At 36.9% G+C, this 26,435-nt stretch overlaps 1 protein-coding gene across 1 annotated transcript in view; it reads right to left on the bottom strand.

The window, feature by feature from the left end:
- Positions 1–12,959: 12,959 nt before the first annotated feature.
- LOC149533948 (golgin family A protein) overlaps positions 12,960–26,435 on the bottom strand; it is a 47,246-nt gene continuing 33,770 nt past the window's right edge. Inside the window, exon 3 of the mRNA XM_089805004.1 lies at positions 12,960–13,463. Within this exon, the coding sequence (XP_089661130.1) occupies positions 13,296–13,463 (168 nt within the window). The 3' untranslated portion in view covers positions 12,960–13,295. The remainder of the gene's footprint in view (positions 13,464–26,435) is intronic.

The raw sequence follows: 26,435 nt of genomic DNA, 5'->3' as shown, positions 1-26,435 counted from the left end.
AAACATTCCATGATAAAATGATGTTTGGTCTCAACCACTTTCATATTGTAGATTAGATACATGCCATTTTTCCATCTCTTAAATAACTATTGTTTTAATTTTGAGGTTGGTGATGATGAGATGCTTAACTGAGAAACCTCAAAATTGAGACTTGCAAGCCAAAATTGGGGTTCTCCTGCATCATTCTCCCCCACAAAGAAAGCAATTGTCATGGGACAGTAGGGGTAAGTAGTTGAGGATTGATTCCTCTCTTCTTCAAGTCAATTTTAGGGCCCTTTATACATTGTTAAATCTTCCACATTGAATGTAACCAGAATCTATGATGACTTTACATACCTTGTTGAGAATCTTGGAATTAATACTGATAATTTGTTTGTCGTCTATTTCTATTTCATAGGTATCTAAAGTAATTGAAGCAACACTTAAAACTCTTCATTGCATCTACATTAGACACTTTGTTTTCTATCTGTGAGTTGATCCTGTTAGTGAACATATTCAAGAGAAATTGACAATTAATATGTTGGATATCCTTCACTATTTATGTTTCAAAGAAAAATTAAAATATTATGCTTGAATGGACCAAATTAATGGAGATAGTATTAGATGTTAACTATGTCAATCTTTTGGTTTCAGGCAATGCAGAAAGAGACCCTAGTTCAATATGCAATCTCAATTGATATGCATACGACATCAAGTGGAGCAGAAAAATGCTACATGTTTACATTTTTTATACAAGTCATTAATATAAATGTGGTGCATTTTTTGAACTCCACCTATTGTCCATGCATATGGAATGTTTTTACATGTGCATTTTCAATTCATAGTGGTTCAATTTTATTTTGGATGGGAGGGAGAGAAACCAAAGACATGTGGATGCTTAAGTGGCTACAGACAATGATTTTTGACTATTTAGATTGTAGTTCTATCGCTGAGTTCCTTATTTTGACTATTGCTACATTCTACATTTTGATGTTATTAAAAGTAATATTTTTTTTCCTTTGTTGAAATGTGTCATGCCTTCATTCACTAAAATTGATCTCTGCTAATTGCAACCATATTGGTAACATGTTGATCTTAGTCTTCTTAAAGTTGTTATAACACTATAGATCCTAATATACATATAGCACACTCAACAATGCAACAAAACTGGACCATATCTTGATGAAACTTTTCAACATCTTTTGTAACGCTAATTGATCATGATCTCGTTGTATTTGGTTGTAGGGTATCGAGTAGCAAAATTGAATGAGAATTTGATGCAGGAGCATCCTGGGTTTCCTTGTAATTCTGCACTTTTGTTCATTCTACCAGTTGTTGTCGAGTTGTCAGTTTCCAGTTGATGCCAAGTGCCAGTTTTCTAGTTGATGCCAAGTTGCCAGTTGCTAGTTTCCAGTTGATGTCGAGTGCTAGTTTTCTAGTTGATGCCAAGTTGCTAGTTTCTAGTTGATGTCGAGTTGTCAGTTTCCAGTTGATGCCGAGTTGCCAGTTTCTAGTTGATGTCGAGTTACTAGTTTCCAGTTGATGCCGAGTGCTAGTTTCCAGTTGATGCCGAGTGCCAGTTTTCCAGTATGTGCCGAGTTATCCAGTGTATGTCATGTGTCAACATTTGGACATGATTTCTGCGAGCCGACTTGTGGGATTTATTTCGATCACGATATTTATGTTAAGATCTTTTTTTGGGATGTGTCCAGACCGTTGTTGGGTTGGCCTTCCTCTTTTGTAATGTTCCAAAATGTTCTATAAGCCGTTTTGAGAAGTATATATAGAGTGTTTAGGCTTAGAGTTAGGTAAGTTTTTTGGAGAAGAAGATTGTAGAGCAGAACTGAAAGTGCGAATTTGCAGTTGGATCTTTGAATGTGAATGTATTTGTAATTGGTCGTAACCCAAAAGGCCTTATAGCTGGGCATGTATGAAGATATTTTGATGAATCAATAAAAGCATTTCACTCTTTTTCCTCCTTTCGTTGTTGTTCCTTGTGTTTGCTTCCGTTGTGTTAACTCTTGCAGGGTGGTTTGGATAGTTGGGTGAGCCTTTGGCCCTAGTTATTCATCCTTTGCCTGCGTCAGTTGGTATCAGAGCTTAAGGTTCGTCCTTGTGGAGATTGGATCGTGTAGAACCTTGATTTGGATTTGGTTGTAGGGTTGCAGATCCGCAAATTTGACCTATAACTTGCAAAGGGTTACGATCTTGCAGGAACCTGATTTGCAAAGATGGTTCTTGGTAAAGGAAATGATGTTGATAATGTTATATTGGATTAGTTAAGACAAATTGCAACTAGATTAGATGTTGTGGAGACATCCCAGAGGAGAGGAGCACATCTTGAAGATGTGAGTGATGATGAAGCAATAGCACCAAACCATAATCCAAAACCTGAAGAAGATCAAGATGAGGAAAGATTGTTGCGAGTGTTGTCTAGGGAAAATTCAAAGCCTACTGTAGAAGTTGTCCCTTATGATGGAAAATTGGATACCAATGTTGTGTTGGATTGGATCTCTGGTATGGAGAAGTTCTTTGAGTATGAAAACACTCTTGATAACAGAAAGGTGAAGATTGCAGTCACTAGGCTAAAAGGTCATGCATCACTATGGTGAAAGCACTTGCAAACTAATAGACAAAGGAGAGGAAAGGAGAAGATCAGAACCTGGCCAAAGATGGTGAACAAGGTAAAGAACAAATTCCTTCCTGCTGATTACCAAGTTAGGTTGTTGAGAAAGATGCAAAATTTGAAACAAAAGGACATGATTGTGAAAGAATATATCGAAGAATTCTATAGATTGGAAATCAGATCTAGACATGTGGATGATGATGTTGAGAAAATTGCAAGGTACATTAATGGATTGAGATCTGGAACACAAGATGAAATAAGTTTTGTGAAGTTGGAAAGTGTAGAAGAAGCATATCAATATGCCTTGAAAGTTGAGGAGATCTTGACAAAGAAGCATAAACAAAGACAAAGAGGTAGAGGTGGTAGATTCCAGAGAGGCAGAGGTAGATCATATGGTGAAGGTGGTAGCTTTGACAATTTTATGTAGGATAAAGGCAAATCTGAATGGAAGAATGATGACAAAGGCAAGACCAAATGGAAAAGTAGTAATTCTTATCGAGGAGGTACTAATTCTTACCGAGGAAGAGGTAATTCTTATTCTAGAGGTGGATTTCATGGTAATTGTTTTAGTTGTGGTAAAGAGGGACATAGATCTTTTGAATGTAGATCCTCTGAAAGTGGGCAAGGTAATAGAAATTCTATGATTCAAGGAGATAATGAGGGTTCACCAAGTGGACCTAAGGCTGGAGAAAATCTAATGGTGAGAAGAGCCTTATGTAATAAGGGAAGTGATGAGGAACCTATTTTAAGGAGAAGTATTTTCAAGACAAGATGTAAGATGGCTGAAAAACACTGCAAAGTGATCATTGACAGTGGAAGTTCTACAAATCTGACATCAAAAGAGTTGGTTATCAAGTTACAGTTGCAGAGGCTGAAACATTCCAAACCTTATCATGTTTCATGGATCAAAGATGAGCATAAGATATTGGTAAGTGAGCAATGCCTTGTGAAGTTCAAAATTGGACATTACTTTGATGAAGTTTTGTGTGATATTATGCCCATGGATTGTTGTCATATTTTGTTGGGTAGACCTTGGAAATATGATAGATATGTTGCACATGATGGAAGATTGAATCAATATACTCTTTGGGTAAATGGGAAGAAACAAATATTGCTACCTTTAATTGAAAGTTCAGATGAGGTTAATTGTACTATTGTAAAAATTTGCATGGTTAATGGGAAACAATTTGAAAAGGAAATGAAAAAGAATCAAGTTTGTTTTGCCATAGTTCCTAGAGGACTAAGTATTGGTAGTAATGATCGAGTAGAAAAAGCTAGTAATGATCGAGTGATAACAGATAGTGATAGCCGAGTACCAGTAGAAATTATAGAATTGTTGAATGAGTATAAAGACATTATTGCTGATGATATTCCTAATGGTTTACCTCCAGTAAGAAGTATAAGTCATTGTATGGATCTGATTCTTGGAGCTAGTTTGCCAAACAAAGCACCATATAGATTGACACCTACAGAGAATGAACAACTTAACAGACAAGAGCATGAGTTGTTACAGAAAAGTTTGATTAGAGAAAGCTTGAGTTCATGTGTTGTACCTACTGTATTAGCACTAAAAAGAATGGAGAATGGAGAATGTGTACTGATTCCAGAGCCATTAACAAGATAACAGTGAAATATAAGTTTCCTAAGCCGAGGATGGATAACATAATGGATTGTTTGAGTGGAGCAAAGTATTTTACCAAGATTGATTTGAAGAGTGGCTATCATCAAATCAGAATTAGAGAAGGTGATGAATGGAAGACTGCTTTCAAGACCAAGGACGATTTGTATGAATGGTTGGTTATGCCTTTTGGTTTGGCTAATGCACCTAGTACTTTCATGAGGTTGATGAATGAAGTTCTAAAAATATTTTTGGGTAAGTCTGTGATTGTTTATTTGGATGATATTCCGATATTCAGTAAGACTAAGGAAGAACATCTTGAGCATATTAGTTAAGTATTGCAGAGGTTGAAAGTGGAAAAGTTGTTGATTAATCTGAAAAAAGTGATCTTTCATGCAAGAGGAAATTGTGTATTTAGGATTTGTGATTTTAGTTGATGGTTTGAAGATGGATCCTAAGAAGGTTAAAGCAATTTTGGAATGGCCTACACCTGAGAATGTGGGTGAGGTAAGATCATTTCATGGTTTGGCTAGTTTTTACAGAAAGTTTATAAAGAATTTCAGTGTTGTTTGTAATGCTATGACTGAGACAATGAGGGGAGATAAAAAGGAATTCAAGTGGACACATGGTGCTGATAAGAGTTTTGAGACTTTGAAACAAAAGATTGTTGAATTACCTTTATTAGCTTTACCTGATTTTAACAAAGTATTTCAAGTTGAATGTGATGCAAGTGGTAATGCAATAAGTGCTGTATTAAGTCAAGAAGGTATACCTGTTGCTTTCTTTAGTGAAAAGTTGAATGATGCTAAAAGGAAATATTTTGTGTATGATCAAGACTTTTATGCTATTGTTCAAGCATTGAAGAAGTGGAGGCATTATTTGATTCCTAAGGATTTTGCGTTGTATATTGATCATAAAGCTTTACAATACTTGGGAAGTCAACATAAATTGAATCAGAAACATATGAAGTGGGTTGAGTACTTGCAAAGTTTCACATTTGTTGTTAAGCATAAGAGTGGAGTTGCTAACAGAGTTGTTGATGCATTGAGTAGAAGACGTTCTTTGTTGATTGAATTGAAGGTTGAAATTCTTGGTTTTGATGAAATGAAAGAGTTGTATGATGCTGATCCTTATTTTTTTGAGGCGTGGAGAGAGTGCAGAGCACCAAATTTGACAAATCACATAAGTAAGTATGATGAGTATTTCATTCAAGAATGTATGTTGTTCAAAGGTATTCAGTTGTGTATTCCTAGAAGTTCTATGAGGTTGAATCTGATTAATGAAAAGCATAGTGGTGGATTAGCTGGACATTTTGGAATTGATAAGACATTGAGTTTGCTGAAAGAGAAGTATTATTTGGAATTGATAAGACATTGAGTTTGTTGAAAGAGAAGTATTATTGGCCACAAATGTATAAGGATGTTCAGAAATTTGTAAAGAGTTGTGGAGTTTGTCAAGTTGCAAAACGAGTAAGTCAAAATACTGGTTTGTATACACCTATTACTGTTCTTGAGAAACCTTGGACTGACATCAGTATGGATTTTGTTCTTGGATTGCCTAAGACAGTGAAAGGGTATGATTCCATATTTGTTGTAGTGGACAGATTTTCTAAGATGGCTCATTTCATACCATGTAAGAAGACATCAGATGCTGAGCATGTTGCTGAACTTTTTTTTAAATAGATTGTGAGATTGCATGGATTACCCAGAAGTATTATTTCTAACAGAGACAATAAGTTTGTTGGATATTTTTGGAAGACTTTGTGGCAGAAGATGGGCATTGAATTGAAGTTTAATTCTACATTCTATCCACAAACAGATTGACAGACAGAGGTTGTGAATACAAGCTTGGGCAATTTGCTAAGATGTTTAGTTGGGAATAAGCCAAGTAATTGGGAGATGGTATTGGCACAAACTGAATTTGCATATAATAATTCTGTAAAAAGGAGTACAAGGAAGACACCTTTTGAGATTGTCACTAGAATGCATCCTAGAGGTATATCAGATTTGAGAGATGTTGCTGGTGAAGAAAAGAGAAGCGTTGTAGGAGAAGAATTTGTTAATTTTACGAAATCTTTGCATAAGTGAAGTTGAAGTTGGAACAAAGTAATTAGAAGTATAAGGAGAATGTTGATCAGTCTAGAAGACACCATGATTTTGAAATTGGTGATTAGGTGATGGTTCATTTAAAGAAAGGAAGATTTAAAAGGAAGATTTCCTATTGGAACATACAGTAAGATGAAGATGAAGAGGTTTGGACCTTGTAAGATCTTGAAGAAGTTTGACAGTGGAAATGCTTATGAAATTGAGTTACCTGATGATGTGGATATATCTTCTATATTCAATGTTGCTGATCTGTATAAGTATCATGAGTCAGATGATGAAATTGTTGTACCTGATGATTATCCTAAGAAGAAAATTGAAGAGGTTGAACAGATATTTGATTAGAGAGTTGGTAAAAGTACAAGAGGAAAAGACTACTATGAATATTTGGTGAAGTGGAAGAATAGACAAATTGAAGATGCCACATGGATTTCTCAATCTAAGTTGGATTCAGCTCAGGTTGTGACACTTGCATGATTTAGGAGAATTGTTTCTCCAACCCTAGTTGTTTGATGCAGGAGCATCCTGGGTTTCCTTGTAATCCTGCACTTTTGTTCATTCTGTCAGTCGCTGCCGAGTTCCAGTTTCCAGTTGATGCCAAGTTGCCAATTTCCAGTTGATGCCGAGTGTCAGTTTTCTAGTTGATGCCGAATTCCCAGTTTCTAGTTGATGCCGAGTTGCCAGTTTCCAGTTGATGCCGAGTTGCCAGTTTCCAGTTGATGCCAAATTGCCAGTTTCTAATTGATGCCGAGTTGCCAGTATCTAGTTGATGCTAAGTTGCTAGTTTCTAATTGATGTCGAGTTACCAGTTTCCAATTGATGTTGAGTGCCAATTTTCCAGTATGTGCCAAGTTATCCAGTGTATGTCATGTGTCAGCATTTGGACGTGATTTCTGTGAGCCGACTTGCAGGATTTATTTTGATCGCGATATTTATGTTAAGATCTTTTCTTGGGATGTGTCTAGACCATTGTTGGGTCAGGCTTCCTCTTTTGTAATGTTCTGTAAGCCGTTTTGGCAAGTATATATAGAGTGTTTAGGCTTAGAGTTAGGTAAGTTTTTCGGAGAAGAAGATTGCAGAGCAGAACTGAAAGTGTGAATTGCAGTTGGATCTTTGAATGTGAATGTATTTGTAATTAGCCCTAACCCAGAAGGCCTTACAGCTAGACATGTATGAAGATATTTTGATGACTCAATAAAAGTATTTCACTCTTTTTCCTCCTTTGGTTGATGTTCCTTGTGTTTGCTTATGTTGTGTTAACTCTTGCAAAGTGTTTTGGATAGCTGGGTGAGCCTTTGGCCCTAGTTATTCATCCTCTACCTGCGTCAAAAATTGAGGTTGTAGGGCAAAGAAAGCATATCTCCTTCATTTGAGGGTAATTCCAAGTAAGGACTAAATCTATTTATGGTTTGAATCTAGAAGGAGAGTATCAATGACAATGTCTTTTTAAGATTCCTGCATAATGTTGTTTTGTTACATGTTTGGTTTTGAATGAAGGACATTAATCAATGATCTTCTCCTTCTTATTCCAATTGGATAGAATGTTATTAAGGCTAATCTACTTGTAACAATCTGTAAAGGATAATATTGCAATATAAACATATATGGTTGATCCCCCCCTTAAAAGAGTTTGATCCCATCCATTATCTTGCAAGGATACGCACCCCTCCAAGCAAATATTGGTTGGTTATAAGTGGGCATTACACACAGTGTTTAAATAAGGATAAGTTATCAACTATTTGTAAGATACAACTTCTCACATCATCTACCCTTACCAATGTGGTGCAAGAGCACCCTAGGGTCTTGTTTAGATTCTAGTTCATTTTGGCTTGTAGGGTGTTCTTGCCAACAGCCAAGGTCATAATGACTGTTGATAAGGTCCTAAGTGAGGTGTGATATGTGTTTGTAAATAGGTGTTCTTAGAGTCATGCTTGTGGTTTATTTTTAGTAAGTCTAATGCTGAGTCCTAGAAAAGTCAACATGGGTCAAAGGTTGACCAAGTCTCCAAAATGGAGTGGCAATTATATATTTGATGTTTTTAAGTGTTTTTATGACCATGTGATGTGATTTAGGTTGAATTGTGCATGAGAGGATAGTAGAAATGTAAAATTGCAAAATGATGTAAAGTTGCTCATGACAACTTTGCAAAGTTGTTATGTCAACATTTCCTAAAATCTAGGAAATAGCTCTAAAGGAGTCTTAACCCCGACCTTAGGGTCTGAACCAAGGGGTTGAGACAAACCCTAATCTGGGAGTTAGTTGTCATATTGTACGGTTTGCATTGGGAAAGATGTTGAATTTTGTATGATAGAGAGACTTTTACCCTCATCCAGACTCTGAATGGATTGAATGGATTAATGTGAGGCATTGAGGTGTTGATTCTTGTTATGTAGTCAAGTTTTGTGGAGTTAATTTAAAGAGTTTGAATTGTTCTTTGTCATTTTGCAAAATCTTTAATTTCCTCAAGTTTGTTGTCCTAAACAGTGCCAATTATGTAAATATAAGCCCTACTTGAATTCTCATGCTTGAAATTCAATAACCACTTGGAATCAAGTAAGGGACACTATAAATAGTGTAAATATGTGTTTTGAGGTTCTTGTTTGTAGGGGAGCTATTTTTTCCATTAGGCCCTAGGCAAGTGCGAAGGCATTATGGCTAGGAGTTTGCATAGAATAGTAGCAAGAAAGCTTGCAAGATTGATTGGTTTGTGCCAGTCAATGGTTGGAGTAAGGGCATGTGTCCTTGATAAGTGACTGCAAGGAGAGGAGTGGTGAAGTTGAATAGAGCACCTAATGGAAGCCAAGAACCCAAACTGGTTCACATGCCCTAAAAAACCCAATAAGATAGGGGTTTGGTGACAAACCTATGTGCGTACACCTTAGAGATCTAAAACCTAGGAAATCTTGAAGCCTAGAAGTCCTTAGAAAGAATCCCTAAACAAGTTGGGGGTTTGTTTGGAGAAGTTGAGAGTTATTCCAAGAACACTGATTTTAGGAGGCCTAATTGGGATAAAAGGGCTACAAGGCCTAAAACTTGAAAAGTAAGAACTCGATGGAAAATCCAAAGAAGAATCCATCCAAGTGGATCAAAATGGATTGAAACTAAACAAGGGATAGCTAGGACACTTATTCCTAGTCCCAAGATCAATTTGGGAGCATAATCGCTAAGTTGAGCCCATGAGAGCATAGTTGGATTGAGGAACATAGTTGAGCGTTTGAAGTTGATGGTGAGTTCTGTAAGGAGAAAGGGGATCCTAGGAGTGATCTCTGAGTAGGGTAAAGTGGAATACCCTAGTAAGACCAAAGAATAGGTCTTAGGAAACTCCTTAAACACCAAACAAATAGGATTCTTAGGGGACAAAATTATTTTAAAAGACTAGGTTTGTCATCAAAGTTTAGACGACCATTAGTCGATCTATCGACGATTATTGTCATCGATGACATGGCAATGTCATTGGAATCTCATAGGACTCTGACAACGTTTCGTTGATGTTTTGACGAGGCTTGTTGTTGATGGCATGGCAAGCTCGTTGATACCAACCTCCTAATCGTCAAAGTTTCGACTTTTACTAGTAATGGTCTAACACCAACCTCCTAATTGTCTAAGTTTCGAAGTTTTGAGAGATTGGGATCATTTTCGATGGGGTTGTTCGTCGATATATAAACAAGCTTAGATTTTGTCAAAATTTTGACGAAATTATAGCAACACAAGTTTTCGACCATTGTCTGTCAAAATATCGACCAATCCTCGTCGAAAAATAGGTACAAATTTACTAGTGTTTATAACAAAAGAACAATTCAACCATGATAAGGAAGCCACATGATGTCTCTGGTTGGGCAGTTACAGACATGAAAGCATCTTTGTTTAGACAAAGGCAACAACTCTTGATGAAATAAATAACAGAGAAATAAGAGTGATAATCACAGTGCACCATTGCAAAAATACTCTAAGAAAGTTGATGTTGATCAATTTACATATGAATTAATTCTCACACACCTACTAAAACATTAACACTTTGGTGCTCTCCCCATGGATTTGTTCGGTTTATTTCTTGAATATCTCTACGTGAGGTTCTCATGAATTGGAGATCGTTCTTACTAACCTCATTATGCAAAATGTATTTGTCCTAAATTTGGAACAAAGCCATACGTTGTGTTTGGAATAGTTGAGTCTTTGCATTATCGCATTCTACTCACAATTGCTCTAAATCATTGGAATCTTTGAGACATTGGAACTAGTGAAAAGATCTTACATTTGCTTCAATGCCACTATGGTTTCTCCAAACCCTCTTTAAGCTTCACTGCTCATGGGGCAAACTGAAATATGTAGAGGAAAAATTAGTGTCAAAAGAAAGAAAATACATAATAGGGAAGTGAGTTGGTTTGGGCAATGGGTATTCAACTCTCAAACCTGGATATTTAAACAATGAGAAAATGGAGAAAAATAAAAAGTTAAAAGGCGTTTGGCTTTGGGTGTGCAAATATTCTCTAAGCAATATTCATGGTGAAATCACATCAACCCCATCAAGGCTATGGATGCCTAACTAGTATAATACACCATAAGAATGTTCAATGCTCAGGTGGAAAACGAATACACTTGCACCTGTGTGAGTAATCAAGGATGAAGACTCTTAACTCAATTTGTGCTTTCTTCCATCTTTAGTGCATTTCATAGTTTGATAGGTAAAAGGGAATTGATTAAAGATTGAGTTTCTAAACAAGTTATGTCCTTGAAATGTTCATTTCTTTGGGTGGGTGCTAGATGCACCATTGCCTCTTGCAAATGGGTGCCTCCTCTTTTCCTTTGGCAATAGGATAAGTTGTTCCCATTAGTCTTAGTTGAGTAGCAATTTTCAAGTCTCCATATCTAAAATTTGAGCTTGAGCAACTTTGGTGTGCTAAGGAGTCAAAACAATCCTGGATATGAGTAAGCATTGGTCAAGGCTAGTCAAGGATGTGGAATTAAAAATAGATTTGTGATCAAATGAATAAACAAAACCATAAAAGGATAGAGTGAAAGGTGCAAAGTGAGAATAGATGGACTTTTAACCTAAAAAAGAATACTAATAGAAGGCTTTTGATGCTTAAAATTTGGATGTCAATTTGTTTTAGATTCTACCAAAATTTAAAATCTTCATTATAACTCTTATGAACTTGAAACCTCTCCAACATCTTGACAATATTTATATAAAATATAACTTATAGCATACATTAAAGTAACTTAAATGTTGTATTTTCTATAAAATCATTATTGGCCCAACATTAAATGTTTGTAGATTTTAAGTAGATAAGAACTTTGGTAACATAATCTTAGCCCTTAATTTCAAATCAATCATGGTCACCCATTGTACTAGGAACTATAATAAGGTCAAGGCCTTCTCATTTGTAACTCATTAGAGAAAATTAGATAGGTAAGGGTGAGACTTGGAGAGATTATGGTCATAATGCTTTCAAAGTAATTTCTAATTCATTGTTCTTCATGGTGGATTAGGTTGTCTTGCTTTTAGAATATAGTATGGTTTGTACACACTCTCACTTAGAATAGGATTTTATTTCATGTTAGATAGAAGTGGTGTTTAGTTGAATGGAAGATATTTTGGATGCATCTTTGGTAAACTTGCTTTGACAAAAACACTAGCTGCTTGTTGATTGTAAGTTTGACTTGCGTGGTTGAATGGCATATTATGAACATTACTTCAACTATTGCTTTTGGTGTTGACTTGCATCATTTGATGGTGTTAACAGAATGGTAGTTGATTGAACATCTTGCATCTACCTTGGGAGATTGCGCTAGCTTGGTTGATGTGGCTAGACTAAGTTTATTTAAGTTGGGCATTCATCGTCTATTGCATGCTAGGAATAAAATAGCTTTCTCAACCCTTTATCCTTTGCAATTCGTTTGGTTGGAAGATGTTGAAATATTTGATATCCATTGAATGAACATGGTAAGTCTCTTTGTGATAATTAGCATATTACATCATTATAACTAAGTGTCCACAATAAGAAAGAACCTCGCAGTTGACTCATTTGATTACACAATCAATATACATTGTTTGGCATATGAGCATCTTTATTCAAGAGAGGTTGAGATTTTGTATTTCATCTCAGAATACTAGGTATTTGATTCCACATGTATTGGCATAAAACTCACATCAATGGGATCCACAATATCAATCACAAATCAATGCAAGATATGCATAATGCATGCACACAAGAAAATGGGCAAGCAAATGGGCAGGAGTGTCATGCACTTGTGGATGCATGTTCTCTCTCGTGTGTGAATATACTTGTGCATGTGTACGAGTGGATACCTCTGTGTGTGTGTGCGCACGTGTGTGTGTGTGTGTGTGTGTGTGTGTGTGTGTGTGTGTGTGTGAGAGAGAGAGAGAGAGAGAGCTTGTATGTATGAACATACTTGTATGACTGCATACGCGTGATTTTATGCATATTTGTGAATGTACTGTGTGTTTTTGTGTGCGCTTGTATGGATGCATGTGTGTACATGTGTCTCTTGCCAAGGTTGAATTAAAATTTGTAACAAATCAATAGTTTAATACCAGCCACATATCATGCAACTTTCTATATCTTCAAATATGAGAAATCGTCACCACAAAATGAAAACACGTGGATCCTGATGAGGAAATATTATGCAGACACGTATCAATTAAAATCATTGTTGCGAACTGGTGTCATAATGCACAAATTAAATGCAAATTCACCATTGGGCTGGCCTCAATTTGGCGATCACAGATCAAAACCCAAATTGCAAGTTGTCCATGATCAGGATATTTGCATATGAGCATTTCTACATCACATAAATTGAGAACAAATTGAAAAAACTATAGGGCTGCTCTGAAAACTTAATGAGCAAGAGATAAGCAACTCTGTTGGGAACAAATGAATTACAAGGGCATAGAAGGCATCTAATTAGACAAAGCAAGACTGCAAGATTCAAATTAAATCTCACTAGTCTACGAGTCCAACTTTGTTTCTTCAGCATCAACAGTCACAGGTTCCACAGCTTCTGCCATTTCAATGTCACCTTTGTTTGAGTCCTCAGTTGGCACTGCAACTTCAGCGGTCTCTGTCTCCTCTTCAGCATTCACAGCCTCTTTCTTTTGCTCTTCAATCACAGATGCCTGCATAGCTATTATGTTACAGGTCACAATTGTTCCAACACTTCCAAAATACATATAAAAACCACATTTTAGATAAAGATCACATAAGCTAAATGGAAAATTTAAACATTTCAATTACTCATAATGGAGTTGACTACAATATGTAAATACACAAAAAACGTAATGTGTAAGAGATGGCAATTCTGTTGGGAACAAATAAAATGAAGGGCGTTAAAGGCTATAATCAGCTGAAATTAAACTGCAATAACCATGACATTCTAATCAAATCTCGTTAAGTCTATAGGTCCACCATTGTTGCTGCTCAACAGTCACATGTTCCACAGTATCTACCCTACCAGTGTTGTCTTTGTTGGAGTCCCCAGTTGGGATTGCTACTTCAGCATTCTGGATCATCTCAAATTTCACAGCCTCTTTTTTTTGGCTCTCCAATCACAAACACCTGCATAACTATTATTTTGCAGGTCTGTAACACTTTCCCAGTGCATGTGAAAAGATTTAAGGATCAGAGTTTAGTTAAAGATCATATAAAGCTAAATTGAAATTTGATTTCCAATTATTAGGAAGTAGATTCTGTTATTTGCCAATGATACAAAGCATTTCTAATCACATCAGAACAACTTCAGCAACAATTCTAATCACATCAAATTATAACTGACACACAACAGACAATGCTGGACCTTTTCTAAACACTAAGGCAGGCGATGCCTACCATTCTCTGACAGAAACCTGTAGCAGCCAATAGGGTTGTAGTACATACAATCCAAAGCAGGAGTGTATTTTGCAAGAGAAGAAAAACACCATGCATAACTTGAACTGTAGACATAGCCCACTAAATAAGAGGTAAAGGGAACTATATGTTAGATACACTAAGTTGTAGAAGACATATTTCCACAATAGCAACCATTCAAACAAACTTCAGGCAGCAAGGCCTTCAATGCTCACAGAATGATAAGTATTGTAATCAAGAGAGAGGAGCTCTTCAAGTAAACCCTTAGGACCATACGTACGATGGGTTCAGGTTGACCAAATGGCCTACATAGGTGCAAAGGAAGAATGTATGTTAAGCAGGATGTACACCCAAATGACTCCACACAAGAAACCCCAGCACCCCATATCTTCTACCTAATTAAGAACATGTTGAAACATGATTACTCCTACTCCACACCCAAGGATAATGAAACCTTAGCTCAAGCATGGAGGTGAATCACGAAAGGGAGGGTCAGGTGGACTCCTACCAGGAAGGCAATAATGAGAAACAAACTTACTGAGGCATGGAATGCCAGGCAAACCAATCCTCTTATGATCTATCATAAACCACGTAAAGGGCAAGATAAGCCCAGTGATGAAAATGGACAATTTACCCAGGAATAGGGTGGCCAATTTATGTTAAGATATTCTTTTTCGTTGTGTCCTCAGAAGAGGAAATTTTGTAAATAATGTAGTTGTAGTTGCAACAAGCAACATTATTCTAAAACAATAAAAATGAAAAATTGGCAAATTCTTTTCTTTTGTTATACTAAATCTCTCTAAGCAATCAGATGCTTTTTGTTTTGAAAAAAAATGTGAGCATGATATTGATTAGGAAACAATTGTCTATTTCAGAAAACTCAAACTTAAACCATGGCCAGCAACAGAAACACTATAGAGAATGAGGTGACCGGCGGGGCCAACGCTCAGAATCCTCGGATCTATTGATTCAGGTTTTGCAAGAGACGCAAACAAAATTAGAAAATATGGAAAAAAGAATGAACGAAATGGAAGCCCAGATTGGGCGAGGCCAAGAGGAGACTCACTCCTCGCTTCCTCCTAAAACTGAACCCAAGAACTTTGGCCACAGTGAAAAAGAAAATCAAGCTTCATTAACCCCATCTGAAAAACAAAAGAAACAGGGGATAGTCAGTGACCTATCTGCCGATATTAAGAAGATCAAACCCCCTAGGCTCTCAGGCTTTGAGTCTGGTGAAGATGCTGAGGCAAGGTTAACGGATATGGAACAATATTTTGAAATCAGAAGTTTTCCTAAGACATCCAAAGCAGTATGTGGAATTTACCATCTCTTAGGAGAAACGGTCACTTGGTGGGGAAACACCAAAATAGAGTTCAACATTAAGACTACTGAAATCACTTAGGACAGCTTCGTCTCCATTTTCGAAAACCGATGGCTGCCCCAAACTTTCTACGATCAAAAACTGTTATACTTGCAGAATCTCAAGCAAAGGGATTTGATAGTGCACAAGTACTGGGAGAAGTTCACCCGTTATCTAAAGTACGTCCCCCCTATCAAGAGAACAGAAACCTGAAAGTTAGAAACTTCATCATGGGCTTAAACAATAGGATCGGGGGAGCTGTGGATGTCCTCGCTCCACAAACCATGGAGAAAGCTCTCGAAAGAGCCATCCAACAAGAGCACAAAATCAAAAGGGATGATCCTATCCAAGATAATGATAGGAAGACTACTTGGAATGCCGATAGTTCAAACATAGGCCGCATATAAAGAGTTTTAACAACTTCAAGCCCAACAAACCAGAATTCAAGGGAAATAGCAGTAAGGAGTTTAAGGGTAACTCTAGTAATACAGTAACAAATAACTGTGAAAGAGAATGGAACTTAGTTTTTATCTTGCTATTCAAACTGCCTATGGGCTATAACTGATATTCTTAAACTATCATATCTGAAAAATAACTGGTATAGCTAGTCTTATGGAGAGATGATGTAAGAGAACATAGTGAATGGTAATTTTCTTATTATGTGAAAAGTTCTCAACATAGTTGTGAGGGCTCACTTAATGAAGAATAAAACTTGTCCATGAGCCTTTCAGCAAGGCCCTGCATAACAAGAGCAAACTGCTCTAGCATGTTTACTTCTTAGGATCAGATGAGGATCTAATAGAGTACTTGGTTCGCACTGAATGGTGAAACTTTCTGTCTCTTTGTTCGTTATAGATACATTCTTGTGTATACTTGTATATATAGATCATTTATGATCTCTGATTAATAACACATTCGTTATTTTCCCATAATACTTTTTCTGTATGTTTTCAACATACTTATTTTGCATATGAACATAGACATTTAGCTTTGTTTCTGAAGTTGCTTTTAATAGTACCATGTGTTATTAATCAGAGATCATAAATGATCTATATATACAAGTATACACAAGTATGTATCTATAACGAACAAAGAGAGAAAGTTTCCATAACAAACAGAAAGAGTTCATGGAAACATCACAAAAAGAGTGACCATTAGAAAAAGACGAAAGAGAGTAAATAGAAATTATCTAAAATATCATAATACCCTCCCTTAATGGTCAATCTATCTTCAAAAAGCAAAAAATTGCGCATCCTCCAAAAGCATAAAAGGCAGCCTCGAATTGATCAAAGATGCATGTTCTACAATGTTGGCATGTGGCTGAGACCCTCCCTACTTCCGCTGGTCAAAAGCAATGTGAGTCCTGCATTCTTGGATCACATGACCAAATTTGTGGCAATAGTTGCACCATATTTGCTTCTTCTTGGAGCAATTTTGAGACTGAGCAGATGACTGAGATTGTCACCATTTTCTGCTTCCAAGTGTTGTAGTTCTTTCCATTGAATCATTGACTGCCTTCCAGCATAAGATTGGTGAGAGATGCCATTGCACATTTTTCAATGAAAAGGCGTGAAAAACTGAGATGGCACAAACTTCAAGGCAGATTGATAGAAGACCCAGAAAATTTGAAGAGGCACCCAAAAGCGAGCACAAAAAAGCGAGATAGGATCTATTGTTAGATTTTGATTCCATTGGCTCGAAAATTGAGGCACCAAAAACTATGCACCCAAAAAAAAGTGAGACTAACCCAGTTGAGATTTGCAAAAACTCACCAGGTATATGCAAAATAATTGTTAAGCCAACATGGGGATCGAGGGTTTTCAAATAAACCTTAGTTGGATTAAAAAACTTGAAAAATTTGCAAAATTAAGGAATAGAGGGTGGATTTGAAAAAAAAAGGCAGATTTTAATCTATGCACAAAGAAAATTTCAAAACAGACGTCAAATGCCTAGTCGGGTTTGGAGGGAAAAAAGATGCAAAGTTTGAACACACTCTGGCAAATATTTCAAAAGGAAATTAAAAATTTCATAGAAGCCAGGAATTTGCTCTAATACCATATTATGGTAAAATAAAGAATGTGTTATTAAACAGAGATCATAAATAATCTATATATACAAGTATACACAAGAATGTTTCTATAAAGAACAATGAGAGAGAAATAGAAACATTCTGAAGAAAGCAAAAGTTTCCATAACGAACAAGAGGAGTTTATGGAAACATTACAAAAAAGAGTGACCATTACAAAAAGATGGAAGTGAGTAAATAGGAACTATCTAATATCCTAATAGAAAGAGATGTTATGACCTCATACTCAACGAGTTTCTTAACTCCCTAATGTGTCTCTATGGGTGCAAGCTAGATAGGGTGAGAACTGACCACATCTAAATCATTTGGAGTGAATCCTTGGCCAAGGTGCACTAACCAGACGGTAAAGCTTGTCAGTTCTTAAGCTCTCGGATACAAACTTAGTTAGGAGGTATACCAAGTTAGCAATAGCTATAGGGTGTAACCAAGGATGTAGGGTCATACACCAATTCCTCATGACTTGGCACAACCATATACCATTCTCTTGCAGAAGGCTAGACCACTTCAATAGGAAGTGAGCAAGGTAGGACCGAGTTAGAATCCATGGTTAGGTGGATAAATGCCCCGATGATATCCTCGATGTTACATAGATAATCAAGCCCTATCATTATATTATTGAAATTGCCTTATTTCTTGAACCCTACATTGATGAATAGATCAGATGTGAAGTCCCAAAGAACCTTTGTCATGCGCCAACCCTCCCTAAAACTTATTCCCCATTAAGAGATTAAAGATGCTCCAATGACAGAGAATTACTAGATGTAAAGTAAGAATCTTTCCATTCTCTATACTTTGACTATGATGTAAAAGAAATGTAAATATAGAGTAGAATTTACTTACAGTTATCTTAAGAAATGTTGCAATAATGATTTATTTTTATTGTTCAAAAAAATATTCAGCACGTTATTATTGTTCCTTCCCTATTTTATTTAGTTTTCAAATCTTTGGTAAAGCCTTAAAACTAGTCATTGCTTTTGTTGTAAGTTTAATGGTTGTTACATGTACGCAAGGTTGGGACCCACCCATGATTGAGCAAACACGCGTCCTCAAGGGATTGACATTTATTAACACTCTAAAGGGACAAAAAAGCCACCCTTAATGTTGTGAGAGCCACTCACCAATAGTCTAGGCTTGTAGCAAAGTGGTTGTGATGCTTGGTATCAAAGCTAAAGTCTCAAGGTCAAGCCCTTTGGAGCATGGTGGGTTATGATGTCCCAGACTAAATGTTGTGGTGGTGTGGATTCATGTTGGACGTGTAATCAGGGCTAGAACCCACCCACAATTGAGCAATCACATGTCCTCGACAAGCACCCTAGTGGGACGAAAACCCCACTCTCAACGATGGTGGGAGCCAATCACTATCAATTCGGACTTTTGGTGCAGTAGTTGTGTCCCTCAGTATCAAAGTCGAAGTTTCAAGGTTGAGCCTTATGGAGTGTAGTGGACTATGATGTCCTAACCAAAATGCTATAGTGGTGAGGATTTCCATTGGGCAAGTACCTAGGGCTAGAACCCACTGTTAGTGCTAGCTGGTACCACTCACTATCAGTCTCAGCTTTTGGCGAAGTGGTTTCCTTGCTCGGTATCAAAGTCCAAGGTCTCAAGGTCGAGCCTTAAGGAGCATAGAGGGGTTTGATGTCCCATCCTAAATGTTGTGGTAGTGTGAATTCTCATTGGGTGTGTACACAGGGTTGGGACCCACCCCAAAATGGGGAGTCATATCTAGGAGGAAGTTGGACCTTGCTAGCACTCTAGTGAGATGAAAACCCCTCTTAACATTGGCCACTCACTATCAATTCAAGCTTTTAGCATAATGCTTGCCTTCCTTCTATGATGTCCCGACCTAAATGCTCAATGGTGCAAATTTTTGCTAGGTGTGTACCCAAAGTTGGGACCCACCCACGATCAAGCAACCATGTGTCCACAAGGGGTTGGCCTCCGTTGGCACTTTGGTACTTTGGTGGGATGAAAACCCTACTCTTAACGTTGGTGGCTGCCACGAACTATTTGTTTGAGCTTTTGACATAGCTGCCTTACTTGATATTTGAGTTGAGGTTGTGAGGTTGAGCCCTATGGAGCATGGCAAGTTGTGATGTCCCAACTAAATGAAATGGTGATGTAGATTCTCATGGGCATGTACCTAGTGTTAGAACTCACCCTTGATTGGGCACACACACGTCCATGAGGGGGTTGGCCGATGTTGCCACTTTGGTGTGATGAAGAAACCAATCTTAGCATTGATGGACACCATTCACCATTAGTCTGGGCTTTTGGCGTAGCGGTTGCCTTGATATCAAAGCGGAGGTCTTAGGTTTAAGCCCTATTAGTGTGTGGAAGGCTTGGCCTCAAGACCTCAGCTTTGACACCACTATAATATCCCCAAATAGGATAGTAAAAACAAGACAATAATTTCTACAAACAAGGGCACAAATTTGATGGCAAAAACTTTTACAACTAGGGCATAAATCTGGAAATTTAATCGCATTATAATACTTTCAATCCAACCCAAAAAATTTTATCAAACTTCAACTTATAAAATTAAAACTGAAAGATAGAAAATTTTGATTATTGCTATTATTATACTCAAAAAAATGACAATTTATGCCCTTATGATTGCCTATAAATTTCCAAAACTAAAATTTAGGCATATCCATCAAATAAATGTGCAAATCATACCAAAATAGTCTAGATTTGGGTCAGAATATATTCTAACCCTAGTTGTTCCTTCAAAAGTGGTGTGGTGCTCCCAACTGATCAATATTAAATTTAAAACACACGATCTTCAATAGTTGTCCACACAAAACTTACATATGAAAGATTTGAAACAATGAATGTTGCCATATTTGAGTCTCCAACATTGATATTGTCCTTAATTTGGTCTCCAAACCATGCAGCCTAGATAAAACAATGTGCTAGGGTTTTACAAATCAAAGTTCTCACACCAAAACACTCTTCTTACTAGCAAGAGCCTACATGTTCGACCAAAATCACAGAGACTCTAGACTTTAATTAGTGTTCCACTAAGATCCATCCCCCCTCCCCCCCCCCCAGAAAACATGGGATTTTATCTTTTTGGGATAAGGGAAATCTCGAGGGCAAGGGACGCCTCCAAATTGGTTCTCCAATGCATCTCCACCTCGGCCACATTTCCCAGTTGTTCTACAGACTCCCACACAAGAAGAGACATTTCTTTCAAGAGAAGCATCGTTGAGGGTGCTTGGACATCTTAGAGACTCTCAATCATCCCTCTTCATGGAAAGAAACTCACACAAACACATTTTTAAAATAAACTAAAAACTAAAGTGCAGCCCTACCTTGCATAAAGCTTATAAAATTATAAATGAGACATTTAGTCTTATTTGCAATCACTTCTAGAGTTTATACTTCTAGTAGTACTATTTACTATTTACAATTTTATTTTTTAAGTTTGAACATTGTTGAATCTTGATAACTTGAGTAGTTGATTGTAATTTTGATCAACAATGGATCGTGATCAACACTATTATGAAATGAAAAAAAAAAAATTTAAGATCTCGTTGAAAAATTAGTTTAAAAAAGGTAAAGATGTATAACATAATAACTAGAGTCTAGTGGTAGTATTCAAATGACAAATGTCAAAATTAAAAATATCAAATATAGATACATCTTAAATTTTATTTTTTTTCATTTCATAATAGTATGCATGTGTGTGTGTGTGTGTGTGTGTGTGTATGTGTGTGTGTGTGTGTGTGTGTGTATTATGTCAACATCACTCCCATGTTGTCTCCCTGACATTCACAAACTTACACCCCAAGTACCCCTATCCCCAAAACGTGTACCCCCATCCTCGCAAGGGAAACGTCCCCAAACCCAATGGAACATTGGTTTGATCCTCGAGCTAAGTTATAGCACCAATGGACAAAATCTTCATCACATATCAAGCTCTAAAAAGGCTGTACAGAATTATATAATAGCTCCCAAAGAGATAAATTAGTCTCGGCTCTTGATTTTCCAACTCTTAATCCAACGCTCCATATTGAAACCCTAAAAACAAACAAATATGATCCTTAAAAATCCATGCCTCCTTTTCATTTTTGTCGCATTCTCTTGAAAATCATTTAAAGACTTAAGTACAAGAAAGGGAGATAATTTAAGTTCATCTTAAAGTCACTTTAGTTGCCTAAAAAGACATGCCCATAACTTAAAATAACTTCACTGAAGTTTGCATAAATAAACGTCCACACAACTTAAGATTAGAATTGAGAACAAGCTAAGGACTCCAATATTTACCCAATGATGTTGTAAGTTCTCTTTCTCTTGGGTAATCCAAGGAAAGGACAGCCAATGTGCTGCTACCCGTCTTGATTTGAGTTGACAACTTTATAATCCTCCACACCGAGATACGGATTGACCTCAAGCATTTGAAGACTAGGATGCTTAAGAATCTCCTCTCTTTCCCGCATTGCATCCTTCAAAGGCAAGTTTTTTCCAGTTGATGAGATATTCAGAAATTACCTTATTCCTAAACCTTTTCTCCCTTACTTGCAAAATTGTTTCTGAAATAAGTATCAATTTCCACTCTTTATCCATTGGAGGCAATTCCATTGAAGGTGTCACATGTTGTCCAAGTGCCTTTTTCAGACATGACACATGAAATACATTATGAATCGTGCTTGCAGATGACAGCTCCAGCTCATATGCTCCTTCTCCAATTCTTTTAGTCACCTTGAAAGGCACACAAAGTTTGGGTTTAAGCTTTTCCTCGCCACTTACCTTCAAGTAAGATTGTCTATAAGTTTGAAGACACTAAACTACCAAGTCTCTCACCTCAAAAGACCTCTCAACTCAATGGCAATCAGGATATTTTTTCTGTTGTTCCTGTCCAGTTTAAATATTCTCCACGAGTGCTTTGAGGATGTCTTGATTTTATTTAGCCCTCTCAAGAGCTTTTGGAGCTCTATAATTAAAAAAAAGCAAATCTAAAAATGTAGAAGCCTTGTAGCCATACAAAGCTCTACAAGAAGCCATGTCAGTGCTCATGATATGTAGTGTTATAACACAATTCTGCCAAATGTAACCATTTTACCCATGCTTTTTGCTGTCCCAAAATGCAGTTCCCTAAATGACCTTCAAGCCACTAGTTTACACTTACAATTTGACCACCCGTTTGAGGATAATAACTAGCTCTATGATCATTTTCTGTTCTATTTAACTTCATCAATTCTTGCCAAAAAATGGTGATGAGTATGCAGTCCCTATCACTTACAATCCTCTTTGGCACTCCATGAAGTCTGAAAATTTGCTCCAAAAACAGACTAGCAACTTGTGGTGTTTTAAATTTGGAAGGCATAGATATAAAAAAAGAATATTTAGTGTGTCCACCACAACAAAAATACAGTCCTTACCCTACATCTTAGACAGCCCCGTAATAAAATTCATCCATATTTGTTCCCCTTTTTTAATGAGACTAGGAAGTGGTTGTAGCAGGTCTGTTGGAAAAGAAGCTTTCACCTTGTTTCTTTGGCATTCTAAACATTCCCTTACATGTTTAAGAACATCATCCTTCATATCCTTCCATGAAAACCTTTCACAAATGTACATGTATGTTTTCAGATAACCAGTATGACCAGCAAGCTGATTATTGTGAATAGCAGTAAGAATATTTTGTTTAAACTTACTTTTGGGCACCGAATAGATTCCAACCTTGTAATAGATGATATCATTCAGCTCTTTAAACATATCACTATTGTGAAAGTTAAAACTGTGAAAACTCGCACAGCAAAAAAATAGTGAGTACTCGACAACTCAGATGTGCATGCAAAGTTTGCAAACAATGTATGTGAACCTTCCAAGAGGCTGAAATTTCTGAAAGTGAGCAAAATGTAGGATTTCTAGACAATGCATCAGGAACCACATTATTTTTTCCTTTGACAAATTCAATGTCAAAATCACACCCTTGTAACTTACCAAATGTTGTTGTCTTTCATTCAAATTGTACCGTCTTAAAATGGACGAACTTCATTTTGAGACATTTTAGCCCTCAGTGTGGTTTCAATCTCTCTTTTTCCATCTCACACTTCTATATCATCTATCACCTTCCAATATGGTCCTCTTTAAGTGTTGCATTGCCACCTTTTTGGTCATACCTTCTGATAGGCTCTGAATTTCACAATTCCATTTCCACTTCCTCTAAGACTTCTAGAGGCCCCTCCTCTTTCCTTCCTCTAGAACGGATCGACCTCTTTCTTGGTGATTGTGAGGCATAGGGCCTGAAATGCCTCGGGGTTTCAAATATTAATTTCACTTTTCCCAATCGGCCTGTATTGTTTTCCCACTTGAAAACTAGTATAAAAGGAGGCTTGGAATCTTCATTTTCATACAACACTTTCACAAGCAATCAAGTGATCATCCACCCTCTTATGATCAAGCATCCAAGGTGTTCAAGGAAGCATTTCCTCTTTGCACCAAGCTTCTTCCTTCAAGTTGGTAGTGGAGTTTGGCTTCAAAAGAGGAAATTTAACATCCCAATCCATTTATGTTCTTCTATCATACATCCATGGCATGTCACATACATTCCTATTCATGAGGTTTTGGCTTCTTTAAATTCCTTTTGGTTTCTTTGAGTCAAGGCTATTACATCTACATACTTGATCACATATCAAATTCAATTGCATCTTCAAAGAAAATTGTATCTCTCGTTTGATATTATTCAGTCCTACTACATATTAGCATTTCCCTTGTCAACTATATTTCAATTCAAGGTTGATTCCTCAATCTAGGGCTTGACCAAGGCAAACCCTCATCCACCCAACAACAAAAACCTTTGTTTTCTGTGTGCAAGAGCAGGATAGTGAAATTGTAACTGCAGATCTGGAAATAACTCCCTGAAAGCTTTCCAACAACTCTGGGTTGACCTTGTTACAGTATCCTAGGAACACAATGACATCGCGAGGATTGTTCCAGAATAATTACCATCAAGTCGACCTGTTCCTTGCTCCTAGACCGGAAAATCAATTTATGGGTTTTTCATTTTGTTCATGGAACTACAGTCAAATTTCTAGTTGCATGTCCGGATCCATACTTTTCAGAGCTCAAACGCAACTTCCTCTATATAATACAAGGTGAGTCTTCTATCTTTCATTTCAATTCAAAATATTAGCATAATTTTGTATCTTAATTGGATTGATTGTATACACTTGACATCTAAATTTACATCATTTAATCAACTAGTTCAATTTTGCATACACGTTATCACACATGAGCTAAAAAGTGTATTTCCTTATATTGCATTCTTTTTCACAATTCAAATTCAGTATTGACATCCCTTCCTTTTGAGTCTTGCTAATCTAATTTGGAATCAAAGAGGAATCGTAGTTGGAGATCCTCCCTTTCCCTACACACATACTTTTGAATGCTTTAGTGTATAAAGCTCTCCACTTTACCCCCTAAACACAAATCTTTCTACTCCATGAAATATTTAAGGCTATTATTTATCAGTCCTCACAGTAAATTTGATGTCCATAAGATACTGACAAAATTCTCAACTGCATGCATGATTGCCAACATCTCCTTATTATCATATGTAGAGAACATTCTTTCAACTTCATTCAATTTACAACTTTCATAAGCAATGGGATGCTTCTCTTCCACCAAAATAGCCTCAATACCAATAACGGATGCATCACATTCGAAAACAAAACGTTCAGAAAAATCTGGTAAAGCCAAAACAGGACAAATACTCTTCATAAGTGCATAGAAAAGCAAACCAACCAATCTATAACATTGCTGTTATAAACTAGACCAGCATCATACCAACTGAAAATCAGGCCTAAGATGATGCCAATGATGTCTCCTAGATCATATAATGATTTAGAATCCATCCCATGCCAATTCTGAACGATGTAATTATGACCCCCCACACTCCAACACAACCAACCAGCGGTTGTAAGCCATGATGATTTTGAAGATGCTATAACCAGCCAAGTAGGATGACCAACCACCAGTAGCGCATCTATGTTACTGATTACATAAAACTCCTAACACTACAACAGCTGCATACCCAAAAGGAGGTGTCATAATCAAATCTGCATTATGGATGTCTTCATATGTTAGGGCTGCCGACATATGATAGTGCATAGGTGAGGGACTGCTGTTCCAACTCAAGAAATCAGTCCATTCATCATGCCTTTCTTCAACTGCTGCTACAAAGTCAGACAGTGAGCACTTTGAATTATCAACTATTACCTCGTATTTATCAATTTCCACTGATGAGTGTCCTGAATCCAAGGCTCATGTGCTGACAAAAGACTGCTGGTCAAGCTCAGAAAATCGGAATCATGTGCATGCCTATTCAAATTGTCTTATTTGTCCTTAATTGCATCTTCTTCTAAGGTAGTTGCTTCATAAGTGCTAGTCTAGGAGGTGTACACAACTGAAAGTCACATGATCTCCATTTATTTATTTTCCTCCAATACAACATGGTAAAGTATCAATGACAAACCAAACATTAACAAATTGTAGGATCTTCTTGTTAGGCAGTCTCTTCATCTCTACAACCAGCTCTCTAAAACAATGTGCCTCATATGAGCTTAACATGTGTTATTCCAATGTAATCAGATGGACCGAACAAGGGAAATCAAACTTGCTATCAGCTGGCATACCTTGCATGTAGCTGGGACCTATATACTCCTAATGTCCTTCATTATTACCTGACCCGAAAGTGATTGCACCAACCCGACCGCTGCAAGCCAAAGCTTTATGTGAAGACTGTACCAAAAAATAGATATTCTCCTCCAAATCTCCAAGTGGCTGATTAATGAT

Source organism: Cupressus sempervirens, chromosome 10, assembly GCF_028749045.1.
Source record: "Cupressus sempervirens isolate cs-2001-9-10 chromosome 10, ASM2874904v1, whole genome shotgun sequence".
In the NCBI taxonomy this organism is placed as follows: domain Eukaryota; kingdom Viridiplantae; phylum Streptophyta; class Pinopsida; order Cupressales; family Cupressaceae; genus Cupressus; species Cupressus sempervirens.
Note: the sequence above shows the minus strand (reverse complement) of the source record. Positions and strands in the feature narration are given on the sequence as shown.